General features: G+C 37.0%; 1 protein-coding gene across 1 annotated transcript in view; it reads left to right on the top strand.

The window, feature by feature from the left end:
• Positions 1-22,402, top strand: part of LOC138709166 (chromatin assembly factor 1 subunit A-like) — an 81,664-nt gene that overhangs the window by 45,102 nt on the left and 14,160 nt on the right. The window contains exons 8-9 of the mRNA XM_069839723.1: positions 8,906-9,087; positions 18,867-19,049. Of these exons, the coding sequence (XP_069695824.1) occupies positions 8,906-9,087; positions 18,867-19,049 (365 nt within the window). The remainder of the gene's footprint in view (positions 1-8,905; positions 9,088-18,866; positions 19,050-22,402) is intronic.

The following is a 22,402-nucleotide window of genomic DNA, read 5'->3' as shown; positions in this document are numbered from 1 at the left end:
AACCAACGTGACAGCTCTTGCAATGTTTTCTCGAATGAAAGAGGCATCTTAACTTATCAAATTCAGAATAGAAACTGAAGAAAAATGTTGACTCATGTCAGAAAATGTGCTACACATTGATAATTCATAAATAGCAGCCACTGCACAATTGTAAAATTAAAAGGTTTTATTACTGATCCGTGTTGTAAAACCATGAAGCATACAGCCTGGCACTTAGGGGGTGGCATTTTATGATCTCATAACATCATATTCATCTCAAAAAATGTTGAATACATCTTTCCTTAGTCATAAAACCTACCCAATTTAATAATACTCTGTCTAAATTTGTGGTTAATTGGCAATGATTCGGTTTTTACGAAGTGATCCACTTTTTTGTGCTGGTCAGTATATTAGAAAGCTTGAATGAAATTGAAAATATTATGTTATACATTAGTCATGTCCCAATTTCTTCTGATCATTAGTTGCAGTTGTTCAGTGTTATTGATTTCCTTTGGCTCAAGCATGGAAACAAGGAAATCAGCTGGTGTTAAAACCATATTATATCTATGTATTTATAAATTTTTCTTAGTATTCTCATTTCGTGTCACACTCCATATGTTTATTTTAAGTGGTCAGATACATAGCATGAGCAATAGAACATAAGTCTTTTTATACTTCATCACGAGTCTCCTCAATGGACTTCAAATTGCATGTCATATCTTGAACATTTCTCTTAAGCATAATGTTGGCAACTTCTGCTTGCACATTACTCTCAGTTTTACCCCTATTATCTTCGCAGATTTTTAGAAATGTAGGCTAGCCTTTAATGTAAGCATGCAAGGTATATGGATTTACTATAAGGTAGAGCCACTCGGCAATTTCCGCTAGCAGACGAACTCGTGACGTCACTTCGGAAGCTCGTTAGCCACGGGAAGCATAATGGCCTCCTAGCACCGAAGTATTTGTAACAAGTTATCACACAAAATTCTTTTAAACGACAATTTGTTTTTGTTTAACTTTTATTTGTGAGGAAAAATGTACCACTCACAAAAGGAAACTATATTAAGCGTGCCTTATCCCTATGTGTTACAAGTAATTTCATCTTCTAAACTGGAGAAGAGTTTGTACGAAATAATATTTTTGTATCAGAAAATATAATTACCCTTCATAAGAAATGTTCGTTATTTAATAGAACAATTACATAGTGAATGCTAATACTTTCCTAACATAACAATGACAGAAAACATAACACATCATTAAATATTATTAGAACATGCAGAAATAATAAAGCCATAGGTAGGCCTAATTATTTCTGATAGTAGGCCTATGTATTTTAATTAATATAGGCACACAATTTTTCCATATATATTACTATATTATTAGTCCTAGATTTTCAAATACTCGTTATAATACACATTAAGCTGATTATTATCATAACTCACTTAAAACTATAAACTGTATTAAATGTTACAAACATATTATGCTTGACATCTTTGGACCCAGATTGGCCCTAGAGCTCTTTCAGCCTCATTTAAAATTACCATGACTCCACGGGGTGAAGTCGGGTGGAGAATAAAGCTAGCCACCTCATGCCATTCATTGACTATGAATATGTGAAGTTGTGAACACTTTATTATGTTTGAAAATAGGCTGCATATTTTCAAACAAAATAATCATTAAGTAGGTATTTATATCACATACCTTTTTCCCCCTCCCTGAAGATTTGAATGAATTCTTCTCTCTTGTCAGCGCCTAGCAGAAGCTTGCCATTTACGTGCCTTCTTTCTTTGTAGTTCCGCTAATCTTGCAGTCTTCGCTGCCGTATTCAGTGAACGAATGCGGATAAATGTCCTTGTTCTTGTATATATTTTAATTATTAATGGATGTACATGCGGAAACTTCTGTGTGAGAATGTTAGACATGCCCTTAATGACGTTGCAGCAGTTTAATTTATCACCATGCACGCCTACAAACACTACTTCAAACTGTTTCACTGTGCATAGCCATTCATCTGATGGTTTGAGCAGACCTCCTCGAGACAGTTTTTCAATCCAGCCCTGATGTACCGGCAATGCATCTGGTGTAACACTAATTAATTGGCGTGTAGGATCCCCTAATGATCTATCTACTTCACGACAGCGAAAAGCAATATAGCCAGCCAAATATCGTAGACCTTCGCTGGAAAATTCAGAAACATTTTGTATGACTCTTACTTCAGGAAGGTTTTCAACAGTAATTTCTGAAATTTCAGAATCATTTTCTATCATTGCCAATGCCTCTGTCATGTCTGGTAGAAGTCCTGCAAAAAGGTTAGAAGTAAGATAATCATTTGTGTCTGCTTCTAGTTCAACAGCTGAGGAATTGAACGAAATGTCTGAAATGTTGCGACTCATTATAAGCAGCCTCAAACGGTTTTTAAATTCTACTGGAAGGGGATGGTCGTAAGTGCGTCCCAATGCTCTTATTTGAGAGAAAAGATTTTCAAGGCAGTCTTGGTTCAGTCTAGGAGTTAAGATGTACCTTAGCCCATACAATTTTCTGAGGTCTGAGAAACAACCTTATAAAGATCTAATGGACATCATAAAACCTTTCTGAAAAGGAAGCAGTGAAGTGTTCTTGCCAACTCTCATTTTTCCACACATGGTATGAAATTTCCTTAGAATATTCTCTTGGTCTTTAAAATGTATGCCAAAACCACTTGCAATGGGAATTTGTTCACTGTCCGGAATCCTAGAATTGAAAATATCAAAAACATCATTAACAAGTTTAAAATATTCTGATGCTTCATGTTCATTGGACAAGAGGTAACTAATGGCCTTTGCAACGTGATTTGAAAATAATTCACATGCAGGACGGACACGCTGTCGGTCTCTACCTGATACCATTAGATGGTTATATTTCAGTTTCGGGCAGATTTTTATTTCACCTCCATCCATAGATAAAATATTCTCGATAATGGTTTTGTTAATTATCTTCCCACTGGGTAAAGTAAAACCGTCGTCAATGAAGTGGTTTTTCAATAATTTTATCATGTGTGGCACACCTTGGAAAACCCAGATGCGCTTGGTGGCATCACTGGGGTTATCAAAACAACTTTTCTTGTAATCTACTTCCAAATCCTTCCAGACTCTCTTGTTTTTCCCACCCATGTCACTTACAACTCCCACAATAACAACACCCACCTTTTGCACTTCTAAAATGATTTCTTTTAGCATTGATCCTGTCATTGGAACGTCAAAATAAAAAAAATATTGGCTGCTTCCAATTACTGCATAGCGCTCGAACCATTACGACTTGTGCCTGGCTGTGGGGCCCATAAGCTTTGTCCTCATCTTGGTCATAGGACACTCTTGCATCCACATTCATTTCATCAAAACTCAGGAAACATAAAAGTTCATTTTTTGTCAAATTCTTGCATTGAGTTTGCATCATAAATAAAACATCACTTAATATGCCAGGCCTGCATCTAAAGGAATTGGAAACCCAGCGCCTTAGAGTTAACAGTGATGGTAAGGGGATTCCTACACTTTGCCTTAAATATATGTAGCATTTCCTCGATATTGAGCGGAGTGTCAAGGCTCTGTTTATATCTTCTCTTGTCCATTTTGGCTTCTTTTTTTTGTCACCAAGTTCTTGATCTGATTTTCTGTAAAAATTTTTCTCAAAACAAGGGAAACTCTCTCTTTTACCTTTGCATTAATTCTGTTCTCAAGTTGCTGTATATGTTTACTGCTCAGAGCCAAGGTCAGTGACTTATTTGTAAGTTTTAACTTATTCATTTCAGTCTGCATTTGTTTATCATCTTTCTCTAATTTGTCTAACCGTGCTTTCAAATGTCTTTCTGAGTCACTGGTGCTATCTGGAATTGTACCAACATCAAACTTCTTCTTCTTGGGTGATAGTGTCTTCAATCTCTCAATCCCTCGCTTTCTTGAATCTCGATTAATCTGCCTTGTCTGTCTGTCACTTACCGCAATTTGTGGTGACTCTGGCTGGTGTGAAGATGAAGCCTCTATATTCATCTTGTTTGGTCTTGAATCGATGTCCAGATGCAATGAAGGAACTGCAGAAATTTTAAGTATCTTTTTAGGTTTAATGTTCAAGAGCTCGGCTTTCAGGTTCCTCTCATAATCTTCTGGTAGAAAATGAACACTACACATGGTGGCATTTTTAATGTTGATTTGGTCTTTCCTTCTGCAAGCATGAATCCACTGCTTACAAACATTGTCATCCTTGGGAAAGGTGTGGTAAATCAAATCTGAACCTTTAGTCTTACGATTATAATTTTTACACGAAAACACTGCGCAACCGGGCATGGTAAATAATGCAATATGTTTTTAAGCACCAAATATTTACAATAAACTAATTAACTTAATACCACGTGGGCTAACTTAAATACATAACCTATATATGTACTGTAATTATAAAACACGTGAAAGCCCGAATTAACAACAGTAACTGCTATAAACATAATTCAGTTCATTATAACACATTTTTATTTGGAAATATTCCACTATGAGTGCAGATTTGTCACACTTAGGGCACACGTAACCAGAATTACTGCTAGAAAACAACTTATAGCTTGCTTTTAATTCATACTGCCAATTGTTTAGCTTCCTCGGTGATGTCATGCGTCAACTGTCTAAAATTTACGTGTCTGCGCATAGCCGTATGAGCACCCTCTGGTAAGCATGCAGACAATCCACTAAACTGTTCCAATGGGTTGCAGCTGGCATGATAGATTTTGAAATACCTGATTGTTTGTAAAGAGCATTTGCAAAATGGTTGTTTCGAAAATATTAACATTGAATATGTTCTTTCAGATTTGGAAACAGTCATTCAAATCTTTCGAATTCTAACCTAAAAACTGTTAAAACTTTGGAAAGATTAGTTGTAACTCCATTGACGTTCAGTAGAAGTGTTCACTAACAAGAAAATGGTGATTGTTGCAATTTCGGTGGTACCTGGATTACTATCTTGAGGCATTCCTTAGTGCCACACTGTTTTCAGTATGCCATTTAGCAGAATCTTGTGGAACCTAATGAAGTATTCAAGAGACTCGAGATTCAGGAGAGCTAAGGGATTTGATTCATCACATCACTAGAGATTCAAAAGAGTGCTGAATAGCCATATGTTATGACATTCATGTCTTTGCTCTTTCCTAGCAAGTGAGGGCACAAAACACTTCAATTCCTCTTCACATTGTTTATATCATTAGTTGCTGTCTCTGCCAGGTATTCTGATGTATGTGGATTTCCTGATGTGTCCACAGTATTACCAAATACATATTGTACCCATTGTTGTAGTAGTTAATTAAGCACATTTTTGGTTCACTATAGACATTTGATCATCCATCAATCCCTGCATAAATAACTGTAACACTGCATAAGCATTTTTTTTTTCTTCCTTGTAAATAGTGTCCAGTAAAGAACCTCAAATTTAAGATAGCTACTGAAGCTTTCCTGGTGATGTGACTTCCAGCCGGGTAACAAGTTGGGGAACAACTGGATAATACCCATGGCAGAGCAATGTCGATAGTCGACACTACTCGCTGGCTGCTAGTCACCAGGCCGTACCGAGCCGTGTCAAACAAAAGAGAATTGAAATGGTGGTAGTAAAATTCGCGACTATATTCTTAAATAATTCACTCCATTAGTCAAGTGCAAGGTTTTATGTAGTACAACGGCGGTTTTTTGAATGCATTAAAAGAAAATGCAGATGTAGTAAGATCTTAAAGTAGGTTATCACAAGGAAATGAACAGGGAAAAAGGTGTGTTTCACAGAATATCATTAAAATGACGGAAAGTAAATTTCCGGTTAATGTTCGCCAAAGCGTAAAGTACGTAATTATGACCGCGTTGCTGTTTTATTTCTGGCCTAGAGAAAAATACCTAACCTTTCACGAAAAAAAATTTTTAGGGGCCATGAAATTATTCACCGCTTTCATTATAGGCCTATTATTGTTTATTAATACTACGAATCAAAAACTGTCATATTATATAATTTTTACTACTACATGGACCTTGTAGCTAATAGTGGTGCTATCTCTCAGTAATGTTCAGAACGAAGGAGGCAGAGAGAGAAAAAAAAAAACAAATTTCTCCCTCCAACTATGCCACACACCAACATCATGTTCTTATGTTGGTGACATTGTGTATTTAGTTAAATTTGGTGGTAAACATAATGGCACGGTTCAAAGCGACCATGGTAATTCTCCAGTTTAGCACAAGTTGGTGATCCACTGACGTTTCGAGGATGTTCATCTTCAGGGTTAACAGGGTTCGGCTATGTTCATGCCACAGTCTGGAATGAATGGAATACGGAAAGCCAATCAGCACCTAGGTCCTCAGCTGACTACTCCCCCCAGCACTATAAATGAGGAGCAAGATATATCCATAATTATCAGTTAACCCTGAAGATGAGGAAGATGAACATCTTCGAAATGTCTGTGGATCACCAATTTGTTACCTGGCTGGAAGTCCGAGAAAGTTTTGAATAACCTCAAATTTCTTTACTATTTAGGAGATTATAGCCAAGACGCTCGCAGTTCCTGCATTAACTGCAGAAATTGAGGGTGTTCCACACTCTGAAATGCAGTCTCTATTAAATGACATGAATGCATTTCCATAGCAATAGTAGTGTCGTCAAGATTTATAAGAAAGAAAATGAAAATGAAAGCTTTTGTGTTTACTGGTTTAGATATTCGATATTCTAATGTATTTACATTAATTGGCCGAGTATTTTGCGGTTTGGATTACATTGTATTGTGTTATATTCATTTATTAACATTGGTGTTGAGGGTTGTCATTGTAGTAAATATTTGAAATTGTTGGTAGTGGGAGTAACCTTTATCTTTGAAAAAAATTGAAATTAATGGAGATCCTGTTCTGGTAACCATCCTTATTCTTCTTCGTTGTCTTCTACTTTCTCTTTAGTGTTAGACCATGAGGTCTGTTATAATCTTAATAAAGAATTTTCATTTTGTCACTTCAGTGTACAATCTTCATTTTGGTTGGTAGTTCAGTGTAGCTAGAGGAATTCTGCTGGAGCTTAATCTCTGATGACTACTTCTTCATTTTAATTCGTAATGAATAATATGTCGTGTGCCGGTCTCCTTGTCGTTTCTCTCCGACGTGTTGTCGAGGTGGGGAGGGGAAACGGGAGTGACGTGACAAGATGGCTGCAACTTGTGGAGTCGGCAAGCGCTGTTCTCCGCGACCTCTACCCTCGAGAGCCCTGATGAGGTGCCGGGGAGTTGTGCTGGATGTTTATTTATTTTTTTTTTTATTTATTTATTTTTTTTTTCAACTGTTGGCGTCTTCCTTCCGGCAGCGGGGGTCCGGGCGCTGGTAGGGTGGCCAGGTAGCTACCTCAAAGAGAGGGTGGTCCGGAGTCGGTGGTGGCGGGACGACTGGTGGCCGAGTCCCGAGTTCGATTGGAACTAGTCCCCAATTCAGTCGCCGTTGGCAGCTCCTCTTCTTCCTTCTTTCTGGGCGTCGGGGGCAGCGGTGATACGGGACGAGGTGTCGGGGAGGCCCCAGGTGGCGTTTCGGGGGAATGGTCCACCAAGGGGGCTAGATACTCTGGGAAGTGGTAAGACGCTGGAGTTGCTGGGGTGCATCCGCCCTTCCAAGCAGCTAAACACTGCGGAGCCCGGGGCTTCGTCTTCTTGGCGGCCCGTCGACGGTGCTTCCTCCGTGCCCCTTTTCGGGAACGTCGTGGAGTAGTTTTAGGAGGAGGAGTCATAGAAATCAATAGAACTAATGAGGAAAGTAGCTGTTGTTTTATTTCAGAATTGATAAAGAATTGAGTCTCTTTCTTCGACAGATGGGAGAAACGGGATAGAAGGGAAAAAAGATTGCCATAGGTTTTGAAGAGGGAAGAGTTATGGTGAGTGATAACAAAGTAGGGTTCGGGAGGGAGAGAGGAGGCTAGAGATGAAGGGAGTGCCTGGGGAAAACTGGCTTGTTCTGAATCTGCGTGGTGTCTAGTGGGGGGGGGGGGCAGGACGCAAGAGTGATGGAACCGGGTAGAAGGTTAGTTCTCTAGTTCGAAGGATCAACACAGTGTGCTGTGCGACTTACCGACTTCGAGAACAAGCTCCTGGCATCGGAGGATCAACACAGCGTGCTGTGCGACTTACCGACTTCAGGAGCGGGGAAGGGCGACCTCTATCATCTATCATCGACGGATCAACAGAGCGAACTCGCGACTTACCGACTCTAGAGGGGGGGGGGTGTTCAGGAGAGGACTGTGATTGATTGAAACAAGTCGGGACAGGGTTGGAGAGTCGAAGCCAGGTACGTAACTGTAGGGGAGAATGGAGAGAGATGGATGTGAGCCGAGGAGGTGAGAGATATGTATGAATGTGCAGGGTGGATAAAGAAATAATTTGAGGATAGGTAGGCAGAGTTTCGATGAGTAGAAAGAAGAAGGCAAGAAACACGAGAGACAGGGATGCAACTTGGCTCCTGTTCCCAGGAGGTGGTCGTGTGTGGAACACAAACCAAGCAAAAATTTCTCCTGCGCCGAAGCGAGGACTATGGAGTACTGGGCGGGAGAGAGCGTGGCAGCTAACTCCACATCTAAGGCAGTTCTCGCTGGCTGTCGAGACTCGGTCTCCTTATATAGGGCTTCTGAGGCAAAGTGTGGCGTCACTCCCACGCTGAAACTTTCACCGCCTCGGGGCGCGGAGCTGGGGTGAAGCCATGCTTTACTCGTTTCCACCCGCACCAAGGAGAGAAAGAACTAAAAGCGAGACAACCAGCTCAGAAAGAGAGAGAGAGGAAGAACAAGTGGCTGTTGCTTGGCGCGACAGGTTTGAATGGTTTATGCAGGACACACGGGCATAGGAAAGTAACATATAACAAATATAATTTAGAGTAAATGTTGAGTGTAAAGAAAAATTATGTTGCATATTCTTCAGATGATGAAGACGACGATATTACTGGTGGTGCAGCAAACAACATAGTTGAATATGCTGCCACTGGTCACGTGCCTCGTCCTAAGTTATTACAATTCTGGGAGAATCGCCGTCCGCCATATTGGGGTACATGGAGGAAGAAAAGTCAGAATATTGGACCCAAGAAACCATTCAGCAAGGATGAGGTAAGTTAGTATAATCTGGTATCGTTTTTATGAGTTTCCATACCAGCATAATTTTGAACAAAATTATTACAAAATATTATTTGTAGGTTCAAGAGAGTTGAAACTACAATCTGTTTTTTGGTTTCCATAAAAAATGTGTTTTAATACCGAAAGTATTAAGTCCGAGCTAATGCCTGATTTAGACTTTCGAAATTATACAAGATCTACAAAAAAAATTTCCCTTTGTCCATAATAAGGGGTAGAAGAGCTGCAGAGTCATGATGTGAAAAGCTAGAAACTGATTAATATCTAAAAACTTGACAAGATTTTTAATTAATATTAGGATCACTAAATGTATCTTGGTTGCAGGTAACAGCTATTTCTCCTTTTTCATTTGATATTTTTCACAGAAGATTTCCTCTCCATAATTGAACTTCCTCAACCATTTATTTTCACATCTTTTCAATTGTTAAGAACAGAAGCCAAGTCATTGTTACACCTACACAGTGTCTAGAAATGACATAAGCTTGGCAACATCTTGTTTGGAGTTTTTGTCTATCAGCCATTTTCATTTGCCTGCTTTTATGCTTCTGTCTATTCCAGTGGTCTTCAATGTTATTCATATTGTTCAAGTGATTGTCAGACAATTTTATCATCTTGATTTCACTCCCTTCATCTCGAATAAATTTCTTCACAGATGTAGGAGCCTCTGGAAGGGCATGCATTGTAAAGAAATACTTTCTAACAGACTAGAAGTTTGTGTCTCCACAAAGGGATTGCTTGTCAGGGTGATGTACAGCTGTCAAAAGAAAAAGTGGCCGCTCTCCTGGAACAAAGTTCCCTTCGGGTATCTTCGCTACAATTCGGAGACAGGCGATGTTACATGTTGTTGGACCACGTTGCCTGATATCTACAGTTATAATTGAAGTATTCTGTGTGTTATCGATAGCATAATGGTAGCGTTCAGGCCTCTTATTCATGAGGTTCTGCGTTCGACTACAACCACGTGCTTTTTATGTTCTTTTTTGTTCTGTTTTTGAGAGAGACAAACTATACATAATGGCCCCTTTCTCTTTTACGACTATTTTAGTAATTAACATCAGGTTCATTAATATATTATGCCATGACTTTATCATTATGATATTGTGGCTGCAAATGGAAAGAAACAAGATTTTATTCTCAATAAAAATATCTTTCGTGGCATAAACAAAACAAATTTACTGGCGTCGGCCTTAAAACATTCAAACAACTAAGCGTTCAAAAGACAAAACAAAAAGCCACAATTCAATATTTAGTCTATCTTCCTCTTATCTCGATCATCTTGCAGTCGAGTGGGCATGGAATTGACTAGTCTTTGCAAATAGAGACTGTTCTTAGACACGATATTCCAGGCATTCTGAACATACATACATAAGTGTTCTGTCCATGGGCAGGTCTTTCATTGCAAACCCAGTAATCTCCAATCTTTCCTATTTTCTGCCTTCCTCTTAGTCTCCGCATATGATCCACATATCCTAATGTCGTCTATTAATCTTTTCAACCAGAGACCCAACCAGTTACTTTTTATCTTTCTAATCAGTTTCAGCATCATTCTTTCTTCACTTACTTTTTCAAACACAATGTTATTTCTTATTCTATCTGTCCACTTCACACGCACCGTTCCTCTCCACATCCACATTTCAAATGCTTCAATTCGTTTCTCTTCATTTCGTCGTAATGTCCGTGTTCCTTCCCCATACAATGCCACATTCCACACAAAGCACTTCACTAGTCTCTTCCTTAGTTCTTTTTCCAGAGGTCCGCAGAAGATCCTTCTTCTTCTATTTAAAGCTTCCTTTGTTCATGTTTTCAGTTTTTCTTAGGAAGGATAGGCCTAAATGCGGTAACATCCCGTTGCTTTCCTCACACCACTATCTCTTTCGCATCTTATTAAATTCCAGGGGGTCCAAGCGTGGAGATGAGGAGAGTGGATTTGACTAATTGGGCCCTCGGGACTTCACCGAAAGTCACGACAAGGTTTAAATATTAATTCTATCAGGATGTTTGACCCTATCAGAGATCGGGAAATCTCAATTAGCCTTTGCCCCCGCATCCTGAACTAGCTTCTACGAATCATCAGAAAATCTTAGAGTGTGATTGGGCAAATTTTTCCGAAAATGTTTCCACACTTTTGCCCTCGTAGCTCAGCGGACGAACGTCGGAATTTAGATGTCAACGTCTCAGGTTCAATTCCTCGTTACTCCTTTTCATTTTATTGTGGTTCAAGATAGTATAATGTAATAATACAAAAAGAAAAACTAATACCAGTATTATGCAACTCGATTTTTCCAAACCTAATATTAAATTTATGTTATTTATATCGCTAAAGAACGATTACAATATAAATAACTTGAATATTATTTATACAGTATCACTAAAGAACGATAACAGAATATAAATGATAAATATCGGTTTGTTTAATTAATATAAGATATTATATAATACGTATTTAATTATCTAAATAAAATAACCCATTTTACAAAGAAAGATGTTTGTGTTATAATAATTACCTACATAAAATACAGATTATTTATATTGCGAAAGAACATTAACAATATAAATAACTTGAATATTATTTTATAATGCTAATGAAGGAAAACAATATAAATGATAACTTGAATATTATTTATATCGCTAAAAACGATAACAATATAAAAAACGTGAATATTATTCATATCGGAATTTCACAGATTTATTACAGATGTATTTAAGAAATTGTAGAAGAATAGTAATTAGTAACAGTGTCCTATTTATTCTTCTTGGAGCCAAATTTGTAACTTTTAAAAGTGTGGTTACTATGTTGAAGTGTATGTGTTGCAACGGATGCTTGATTTGTTATGTATGTGAGTCAGTTATGGGATGCTTGATGTCGTCGCAATGTCGTAATTATAGTTTGATTGTGTTTGTGTGACTATTGTGTATTAATTTATGATGTATGGTACGGAAAGCTGCATATTTCTGTTATAGAAGTGTTACGTATGTGTGTTGTTAATGTTTTTGTATGTTTCAAATTGATACCTGATATTTGTTTTGCAATCGCAATGCCTAATTTACGGATTGTTTATGTTTTGTTTACATCGCGTAAGCTAATTTAATTTTCTTTTCCATTTCTCTTTATGCTTATCTTTTTTTGTGTATAAAACTATAGCCCTAACATACATGTGTAAAATAGGTCTAACTCTCATTGGAGATGCAATAATAATTATTATTTTTCATACCGTTATAAAACGATAACAGAATACAAATGATGACTTGAATTTTATTCATATCTCTAAAGAACGATAACAAAATATAAATAACGTGATATCCATAAAGAAGGATAACTCGATATAAATGATAATTTGAATATCATTTACATCGCTAAAGAACGATTAAAAAATAAAATGAAAACTTGAAGAAGGCACGAACCCAGAACCTTTGAATCATTAAACAAGCACTCTACCGCTGGTCTGCGAGGAGCAGATGTGGAACACTTTCATAGTTCGGGAACTGCTTGTACAAGCACATGCATCGTGTAACATCGCCGCGACCCGAAGTGGACTTTGAAAATATTCGCTGTTCACGAGTGCGGCCACTTTTTTTTTTGACAGCTGTACAATGAGGACATACTATAGTCCCTGGCACTGTCAAGATACAAAATACTGTTTCATATTTAACTTATCTTATTTTGTTTTAAAGTTTACAAACAATATGTATTTAAATCATTCATGCATTAGAATTTTGTATGTATTACAGGACTAAGGCTTTCACCTGTTCAGGCATCTTTAGGTCCATCTGTATGAAGATAACTTACATTGAACACTTTAGTGACATAATGTTATGTTCTATATACTAAATTATTCTGGGAAATTTCTAGCTTGCCGTTGTATACTATTTCTTAAAGTAATAGTGATTCTTTACTATTACTATAGTATACTATTAAGAAATAGTATACTACGGTGAGCTAGAAATTTCCCAGAATAATCATGGGAAATGCCTGTTATTATTTGGTTGAGAAGCTTTTGTCATCTAGTCTGCTGTCAAAAAATCTGAAAGTTAGAATTTATAAAACAGCTATATTACCGATTGTTCTGTATGGTTGTGAAACCTGGACTGTCACCTTGAGAGAGGAACAGAGATTAAGAGTGTTTGAGAATAAGGTTCTTAGGAAAATGTTTGGGACTAAGAGGGATGAAGTTACAGGAGAATGGAGAAAGTTACACAATGCAGAACTGCATGGATTGTATTTTTCACCTGACATAATTAGGAACATTAAATCCAGATGTTTAAGATGGACAGGACATGTAGCACGTATGGGCGAATCCAGAAATGCATATAGAGTGTTAGTTGGGAAGCTGCAGGGAAAAAGACCTTTGGGGAGGCGAGATGTAGATGGGAGGATAATATTAAAATGGATTTGAGGGAGGCGAGATATAATGATAGAGACTGGATTAATCTTGCACAGGATAGGGACCGATGGTGGGTTTGTGTGAGGGCAGCAATGAACCTTCGGGCTCCTTAAAAGCCATTTGTAAGTAAGTAAGTAATAGTGAAGAATCAATATTTAGATTTGGTACCAATAATATTATGTCTGTTGTCCACGCCTGTGGAGTAACGGTTAGCGCGTCTGGCCACGAAACCAGATGGTCCGGGTTCAAATCCCAGTAGAGGTAAGTTACCTGGTTGAGGTTTTTTCCGGGGGTTTCCCTCAACCGAGTTTGAGCAAATGCTGGGTAACTTTTGGTGCTGGACCCCGGACTCATTTCACCGGCATTATCACTTTCATCTCATTCAGACACTAAATAACCTAAGATGTTGATACAGCATCATAAAATAACCTACTTAAGCTACTATGTCTTTTGTATGCATAGTATCAAATAAAAACATGTGTTGCTTTCATGTACACAACTTCTGACCATGAGTAAGTTTCTAACATTTTAACAAAAAAAAAAAAAGGGTTCATTCATTATCCAAAATTTTGCTTATCTGAAATGGGATCAGCCCCCTTTATTTCTGTTACGGTAACAGAGTGTTTACTGTATACCAAACTATTCTTATCCTGCAGTTGCAAGTTAAGGTAATTAAAAATGCATAGCTGTACTGAAGTCAACTATTCACTTAGCATCGGTGAGCTGCTTAACTGCCCAGTGCTTACTGAATATGAATTCACTGATTTCATCTTTCAAATAAAATTTGCTTCAGAACCTTTCCACTACTCCTGATCACATATAACAGATTGATCAGCCTAATGTGCTTTCAAGACAACTTGTATCATTTTCTGTATGCTGCCATCTAGCGACTGCAAAAGAAGTCACATTATAACTCTGATGGAATGCATGGAGTAATAGCAGATGGAGCTATAGTTTCATGTAGAGGTCATTACCAAAAGTTCATTTTCGACAATGGGGATCCTAGCAACTGTTCTCTTTTATATGTTGCCATTTTATAACCTAGGAATGGCCAATCTGATATATATATATACACAGGGTGTTTCGAAAGTGGTGTTACAAACTTTCAGGGATGATGGCGAAGGGCACATGTATTAATTTGAGATAGGGAACCATGGTCTGGAAATGACTGAGTCGAAAGTTATAAGCAAAAATAGTTGTGTTGAAATGGAATTGTAATTTGGCACCAAGTGCCCTCCTTCCTTTAACCTTTGGAACAGTCATGGAAAGATGGTATGGGCCGGATGTCTCCCACGTGGGTACTTGGCCCGATACAATCTGTGAGCTTGTCTACTGTTCCCATTGGCTCATCCATATTCGAAAATCAGGTCTGCTTATTCAGCTCTCGTGTACTCCTCCATTTCACTAGGACTGATCGACTGGACACTGCAACTTGTACACATACATTGCTGTCTACAGACATGCATATCAGCACGACCATGTCCATTACACATTACGCTATCTGCATTGCTTTAGTGTAGTTTCCTGTCCCCATCCCTCAGACAGCGCACTGAATGGAATACTGTAAGTAGACAACGTAAACAACGTCAGATGAATACAGTATGTGTAAGATGTACAGATAAATACACATAAATAAGGTGTACAGAGGAATAAAATTATTTCATTTCCACACAACTATTTTTGCTTGTAACTTTTGGCTTGGTCATTTCCGGACCAGGGTTCCTTATCTCAAATTGATACCTGTGCCTTTCGCCATCATCCCTGAAAGTTTGTAACACCACCTCGGAAACACCCTGTATATATGGTAATAGGGATTCGAGGGCACAAATTTTAACAGGAGGTTCTTTGAATGAAATAGAACCAATACTTCTAATGAAATATTTTTTTACAACACATGGTTCAGCCAATAAAAAATAAATTGTGTGGAAAGTTTTGTTGCCAGTGTTTTCATATGTCTTTAAAAACAATTTGTCTTTGTCTTTTTTTGCATAAAGTGAACTGTTTATTCACAAATTAATGCTCAAATTTTGTTATCTGTATGTTCCGTGTAACTAAACCATTAGTATTGTACATAGCCTTAATTTGTGAATAAACGATTCACTTTATGCAAAAAAAGACAAATATATACATTGTTCATCTTTTTAATATCTGTCGCGACATTCATAGTAAACCTTAATACTTTGAAGAGATGAAAACATCGGCAACAAAATTTTCCACACAATTTTTTTATTGATTGAACTATGCATTATAGAAAAATACTTCATTAGAAGTATTGGTTCTATTTTATACAAAGAACTTCCTGTTGAAATCTGAGCACTCAAACCCCTAACACTGTGTGTGTGTGTGTGTGCGTGCGTGCGTGTTTGTGCGTGTGCGGGTGGGCGTGCATGTGTGTGTGCGCGCGTGCGCGCTATTATTGGATTAAGCTATGAGAGTAAAACATACAGGGTGTATCAAAAGGTCAGGCCAATCCTTAAGGGTATATGTACGTGAACGATCACAAATATTATCAGAAAATGCAGGCTCTAAATTTCTAAAATTTTATAATAAAATGAACTCACAATTGGACAAAAATTACAAGGTAGCACAACAAGACTTATTAGAACCTAAATATCTGATAAAAGTATAAAAAAGGTTACTAATAATATTTTTCAAACAGTTTTATCAAAGTATGAAAAAAAAAAAAAACAAACAAACAAAAACAAAAATCTGCAGTTACATCATTTGGTAACCATAACATTGGTATGGTCTCTCTAACATCTCTAATATTTTTCCTGCATGTAATAAACACTTATTTCTGAAAAGTAGACTACTCTCAGACATGTAGAGTTGTTTATTTTAATACAATTAATTTTTTATTTGTCCTATATAAAATTTATTAAAATTTACATAATGTTTTGTGACCTAATTTTTCTATTTTCAAAGAAATGGGCATTATTGTAGTCTACCTTTTGCATAAATGCATATTAAATCAGTGTACAAAATTTCAGAATTCTATTTCTAATGGTTGTGGAGTTATGAAATAATATGTGTAAAAATGTTCAAATTTTAGAAAATTTAATTGAAAGTAAAAAGTGAATTCTAAAAAATATTATTAGTAACCTTTCTTATACTTTAATCAGATATTTTTAAGTTCTAATAAGTGTTTTTATGGTACCCTGTAATTTTTGTCCAATTATGAGTTCATTTCCTCATAAAATTTTATAAATTTAGAGTCTGCATTTCCTGATAATATTTGTGGTCGTTCTCGTACATATACCCTTAAGGAGGTGATTCAGGCTGCATGAAGGAGAAAGTGTACCAAACAGAGATAGCAAGCAAGGAAGAGTTCGTTGCAAAGATTAACATGGCTGCAATGGAGATACACCAGCACGGATTGGATATTGTGCAGCGAGAGATCAGATGGCATGCTGAAATGTGTGTTTGTGTGAGAGAGAGACATTTTGAGCACTTGCTGTGGACAACTGACAATTAGCTACCTTCTCTCAAGCAGACAGGTCCATTAGGTGTGGAATCAAATGGGGATAGATACGGTACATAATATTCGTGTAACTCGGAAATGGAGATGAACATTGAAAATGTGTATTAGGTTTTTTTGTTGTAAATAAGGTCCTGACTCACCTCCTTAAGGATTGACCTGACCTCTTGATACACTCTGTATATTCATCATTTTCAGAGATAATATGATATTGTAACTTTTATTCAAAACAAGAATATAACTTTTATTGTTACGACAATAATCACTTTTTATAATTGAATGTAAACACTCCCGTCAACAATGGGATTTCCACTCCACACAGTAACACAGTATTCGTTATTGCACTTCACAGACGACAATGACAATTTACTTGGATTATTGAGAACAACAATGTACTGCTAATCTTAACTAATGTTCACAAAGCACTATTTACAAATCAGAACTGTCAGTTCTCAGTTCACAGTTCGTTTGGCTTTGCTAGTTCTTCTAGCTCAGTCACTCGAGTTCACAGTATCTCGAACCCCAGACCTTCAGAGACAGTCCACTGAACTTCGAATTCAGGTCCCCCAACTGCGGTCCACTGCACTCAAACTCAGGACTTCCGGCTCCTACAGTTACGGACACAACTCAAGTCGAACTCCGGTCTCGAAGCTGGCTTCACTGCTACACAAGACTGCAACTAACTAACTCAAGTTCACTCGTGTGTCGTATTTATAACTAAACCATAGTTTCCGGAAAGTACGATGCTGGAAATTTCTACAGATGCCCAGAAGATGGCGCCTCTTGATTTCTCTGGATTTCTCTCCTCAGTCGCAGGCGCATTACTTCCCCCTCTCTGCTGCGGTCGCCATCACTCCTCTCCTCTCTACGCCACAGCACATGCCCCAGGAAGCAGATGCGCAAGCAACTTCATTTGCCGCGCCGAGCCACTGCCGACCTTGCCCTCCTTCTGCCAGTCGCGAGATCATATCCCGGCTGTCACAATATTTAAGAGAGATAAAATACCACCCTATGAACCATTTTCTATTCTGAGTGCTGGTATGTCTGCTTATTTCATTGCACCAACTAGCAATAAAATCTTTTAAGATATACAGTAATGGGGCAAAAGTTTCTAATCAATACGTGGCACAGTTTCTGCCACAAGTGAACATTTTGCAGTTGACAAGTTAAAGTGTCTGTGATGAGGCAATAGTAGCGATCCTGGTGGTTAGGAATTATCTATGGATGCATATTTATTAAGTATTTAGCTTTGTGACTGTATATACTAGACTGTGATATTACTGCCTTATGTTGTATCTTTCATCAGATAGCAGCCATTTTCTCTGCAGTATTGATGTCCTTGTCAATACCTCGTAATGTTTGTACTTCATTTATTCCTAGGAAATACTTACTTACTTACTTACTTACTGGCTTTTAAGGAACCCGGAGTTTCATTGCTGCCCTCACATAAGCCCGCCATTGGTCCCTATCCTGAGCAAGATTAGTCCAGTCTCTATCATCATATCCCACCTCCCTCAAATCCACTTATTTGAAGGTTTCGCAACAAGCTGTTTTTTTACGGTGATGGGTTGTTAGCCCTTTGCCCAACCCCTAAGCTGGAGGACCACCCCACATTGGCTGTCTGCGACTGCTTATTCAATATACCTAGGAAATATGTATATAATCAAATACTCAAACATTTGAGACAAGTGCCATTAAGTCATAACAATTTTTGGTTCATGTGTTTTCTTTCCTAACACTTTCAGCCCAGAGATATATAAACAATCTTGGGTCTGTGCATCAGTGTCATTTAACACTACTGTACTTACTTTTATCAGCCGCTTGACAAATCTGACTTCAGAGTAATAATATTCTGACTAGGCTTAAAATGTTAATATGGGTTGTTACTGTTTCAGAAATTCTTTGAATATGAAGTAGATTCAGATGATGAATGGGAAGAAGAAGAGCCTGGAGAGTCCCTTCATGGTTCTGATGACGAGAAAGAGTCAGAAGACGAGTATGAAGTTGATAATGAGTTCTTTGTTCCTCATGGTTATCTGAGTGATGAAGAAAATGTAGGCCAAGAGGATGAAGATCAGGTATAAAACGATTGGAACAACTGAGTTAAATTTAATTGCAGTAATGTTATATATCAATATGTCAAGTCTTTTAATCGTATGGCTTAACACAAAATATAAAACAAATTAACTCGGTGTTTTATATATTTTTACTTTTGTTGTATTATTCCACAAACATTTTCACCCTCTAGGGGCATCGTCAGATACAATGGTGTTTACAACATCAAATATCTAAAATCAATTACAAAAGGATATGACCACATGTTCAAAGTAATGCATCATAGTAGAGTAATAATATGTGTAGATTATCAAGCATAGTGTGCAATTGAACAAAATGTTAGAATGAACATACAAATTATACATTAAGGCATAACCAGGTTTTCAACTCATCATTCAATGATACATTTGTATCGTGATATACCACAGATAGCTACATCTTACTCCCGAATGTCACTATATAAAGTTGAGCATACAATGGTTATTACTTGAATATTAAAAACATCTTACTTGCCCCTTCAGCAAGCCAACTACAACATTTGACTTCAGATTATTTACGACTCAACATTTAGTGAAATGTCTGCATTATAACTAACCATATAACATGTTGTATTCTAATGCCAGGCATTTGACAATAAAGTCATTTGACCTCTTGCACTCCAATATTTTTCAAAGATATTGTCATGGTCAGCTACTGAAGCACAGATTTTGAGATGTTCCGAATCCATTTCTTGATTTGAATTGCACAATGGGCAGTTAGGGGACTGATATGTTCCAATTCTATGCAGGTGCTTGGCCAAACAGTCATGGCCTGTTGCCAATCTTAATGCAGCTACAGACGATTTGTGTGGTAAATCGGGAATTAACTGTGGATTATGATGCAGAGAGTTCCATTTTTTCCCTAGAGATTGTATTATCAAATTTTATTTGTTGAAGTCTACGTCTAGTCTTCTCACAGAGTAATACGTACATTTAGTAACAGGTCTGTAAGTAGCAGTGCTGCCCTTCTTTGCTAAAGCATCTGCATTCTTGTTTCCCAGGATTTCACAATGGGATGGTATCTATTGGAATACAATTCTTTTATTGAGTGTTATTAATTGAGAGAGCATTTTAGTTATTTCTGCTGTTTGAGGTGAAGGTGTGTGTCTAGAGACTATTGATAGAATAGCTGCTTTGGAATCTGACAGTATAACTACATTTTTAAATTTATTGATGTGGCATAGAAGATTCCTGAGACTTTCACTTATTGCAATGATTTCTCCATCAAAACTTGTTGTTCCATATCCAAGAGATCTATAAAGTGAGAAGAGACAGCATGCAACACCTGCACCTGCACCTTGTTCCCTGGAGATCAAGGAACTGTCGGTGTATAAATGAAGCCAGTTTTGTGGAGGGTATATAACACACTATTATTGTTCAACATATAATGATATATTAATGCACATGCTTACACATAATATGTTCTGTAAATATATAATTTTATTAACGAAAGTTCATTTGCTGTAAAGCACAATGTGTCCAAAAAACTGAGATAGTTAACAGTTCTCTACGATAGTATATTAATGTTATATTATGACTCAACTTTTATAATCATGTTTTAGCACTAAATTATAATTAAACATATTGCATTCTTTATACTATGAACATAACACACAATTAAGAGCCATTTAAGCCTCTGATTTTAATATTTTGACCTAGTTATGCCTTAATGTATAATTTGTATGTTCATTCTAACATTTTGTTCAATTGCACACTATGCTCGATAATCTACACATATTATTATTCTAATATGATGCATTATTTTGAATATGGGGTCATATTCTTTTATAATTGATTTTAGATATTTAATGTTGTAAACACCATTGTACCTGATGATGCCCCTAGGAGGGTGAAAACGTTTGTGGAATAATACAACAAAAGTAAAAATATATAAAACACCGAGTTAATTTGTTTTATATTTTGTGTTAAGCCATAAGATTGAAAGATTTAACATATTGATATATAACATAAGTACTTATTGAGCTTAGCTGACCATATCAAAAATGAATTGTAAATTAAGTGCAGTAGTTGTGTGTGTTTCTAATAGGATCATATTAAAATATCCATCATCGTAGATAATTTTGTGGAATGTATAATTTTATTCTAGAATTTGGACTACACTTCACTTCTTTACGTTGGATACCTGGTTATTGACTAATAAAATTAGGGGAACCTAGATCACTGTAATTTTATCCTTAATGTGCCACAGAAAGTGAATCTTTGTTACACTCGCATAATGATTCAGGATCAATTAGTGGAATATTGGGAGAGGAAGCAGGAGTACCATGTGAAAATTTGCCCCAAATGCTTTGTCCACAACAAATTCGACTTGAATTACTGGGATTTTAATGTATTACAGAAGGCCAATGTATTAGCCATTCAACTAATAGTGTTTCACAGAAGTCTGAAGTAATAATATAATTTACAAGTGGGAAGGGGGGGGGGGGATCCACAGACACTTTTTGTACACTGATTTTGGAACAACTGGGTAACACACATGGTAGAGCAATGCCAACTATGCTGCCCACTAGTCACTGGCCGTACCGAGCTGTCTGAAACAAAAGACAATTGAAATGGTGGTAGTAAAATTTGCAACTCTATTCTTAAATAATTGACTGCACTAGTCAAGTCCAAGATTGACGGAATAAAACGGCCGTGTTTTGAATACACAGAAAGAAAATGTAAATGTAGTAAGTTCTTACAGTAGGTTATCACAACGAAATGAAGGATAAAAAAGGTATGGTTTACAGAATATCATTGAAATGAACGAAAGTAAATTTGCAGTTAATGTTCGCCATGTAATCTACTCGCAATATTTACACAAATACAAGCTGGGGGGAAATTAAACCATAGTCGAACATAAGATTTTACGTGCGGATTGCGACAGGAACAGTTTGGCTGTGAGACGATACTGTGCATGCGTGGATTTACTTAATAAAAATCTAAACTAACCAAACCTACTCTTTGTATATGCAAGATGTGTAACCGGAGCAAGAAAGGGAATTTCTTGATTTGATCTAGAATGTACATGCGAAAATAAATCTAGGTAAGGATCACGCTGGCACTGAATGAGGGTTTGCACATATGCCACAGTCAAACTGTTCTGTTGCGAGTCCTTCCTATGGTTTTTTGTTAATAAGAAAAATAACAGTATCTACTGCTAACATCAATATATTTGAAAATATTGATAGGAACAACATAATTCTAATGAGAATATTTCAAAATACTTTTAAAGAACAATATAATCCTAACGAGAGTAATTTCAAAATATTAATAAGCCTCATCATTGTCTATGTGTCTAATTTAGACTGATGTACGAGTATGTATCTGCCCATCAA

The sequence above is a fragment of the Periplaneta americana genome, chromosome 11, assembly GCF_040183065.1.
Source record: "Periplaneta americana isolate PAMFEO1 chromosome 11, P.americana_PAMFEO1_priV1, whole genome shotgun sequence".
NCBI lineage: Eukaryota > Metazoa > Arthropoda > Insecta > Blattodea > Blattidae > Periplaneta > Periplaneta americana.
This window is presented reverse-complemented; position numbering and strand designations above follow the sequence as displayed.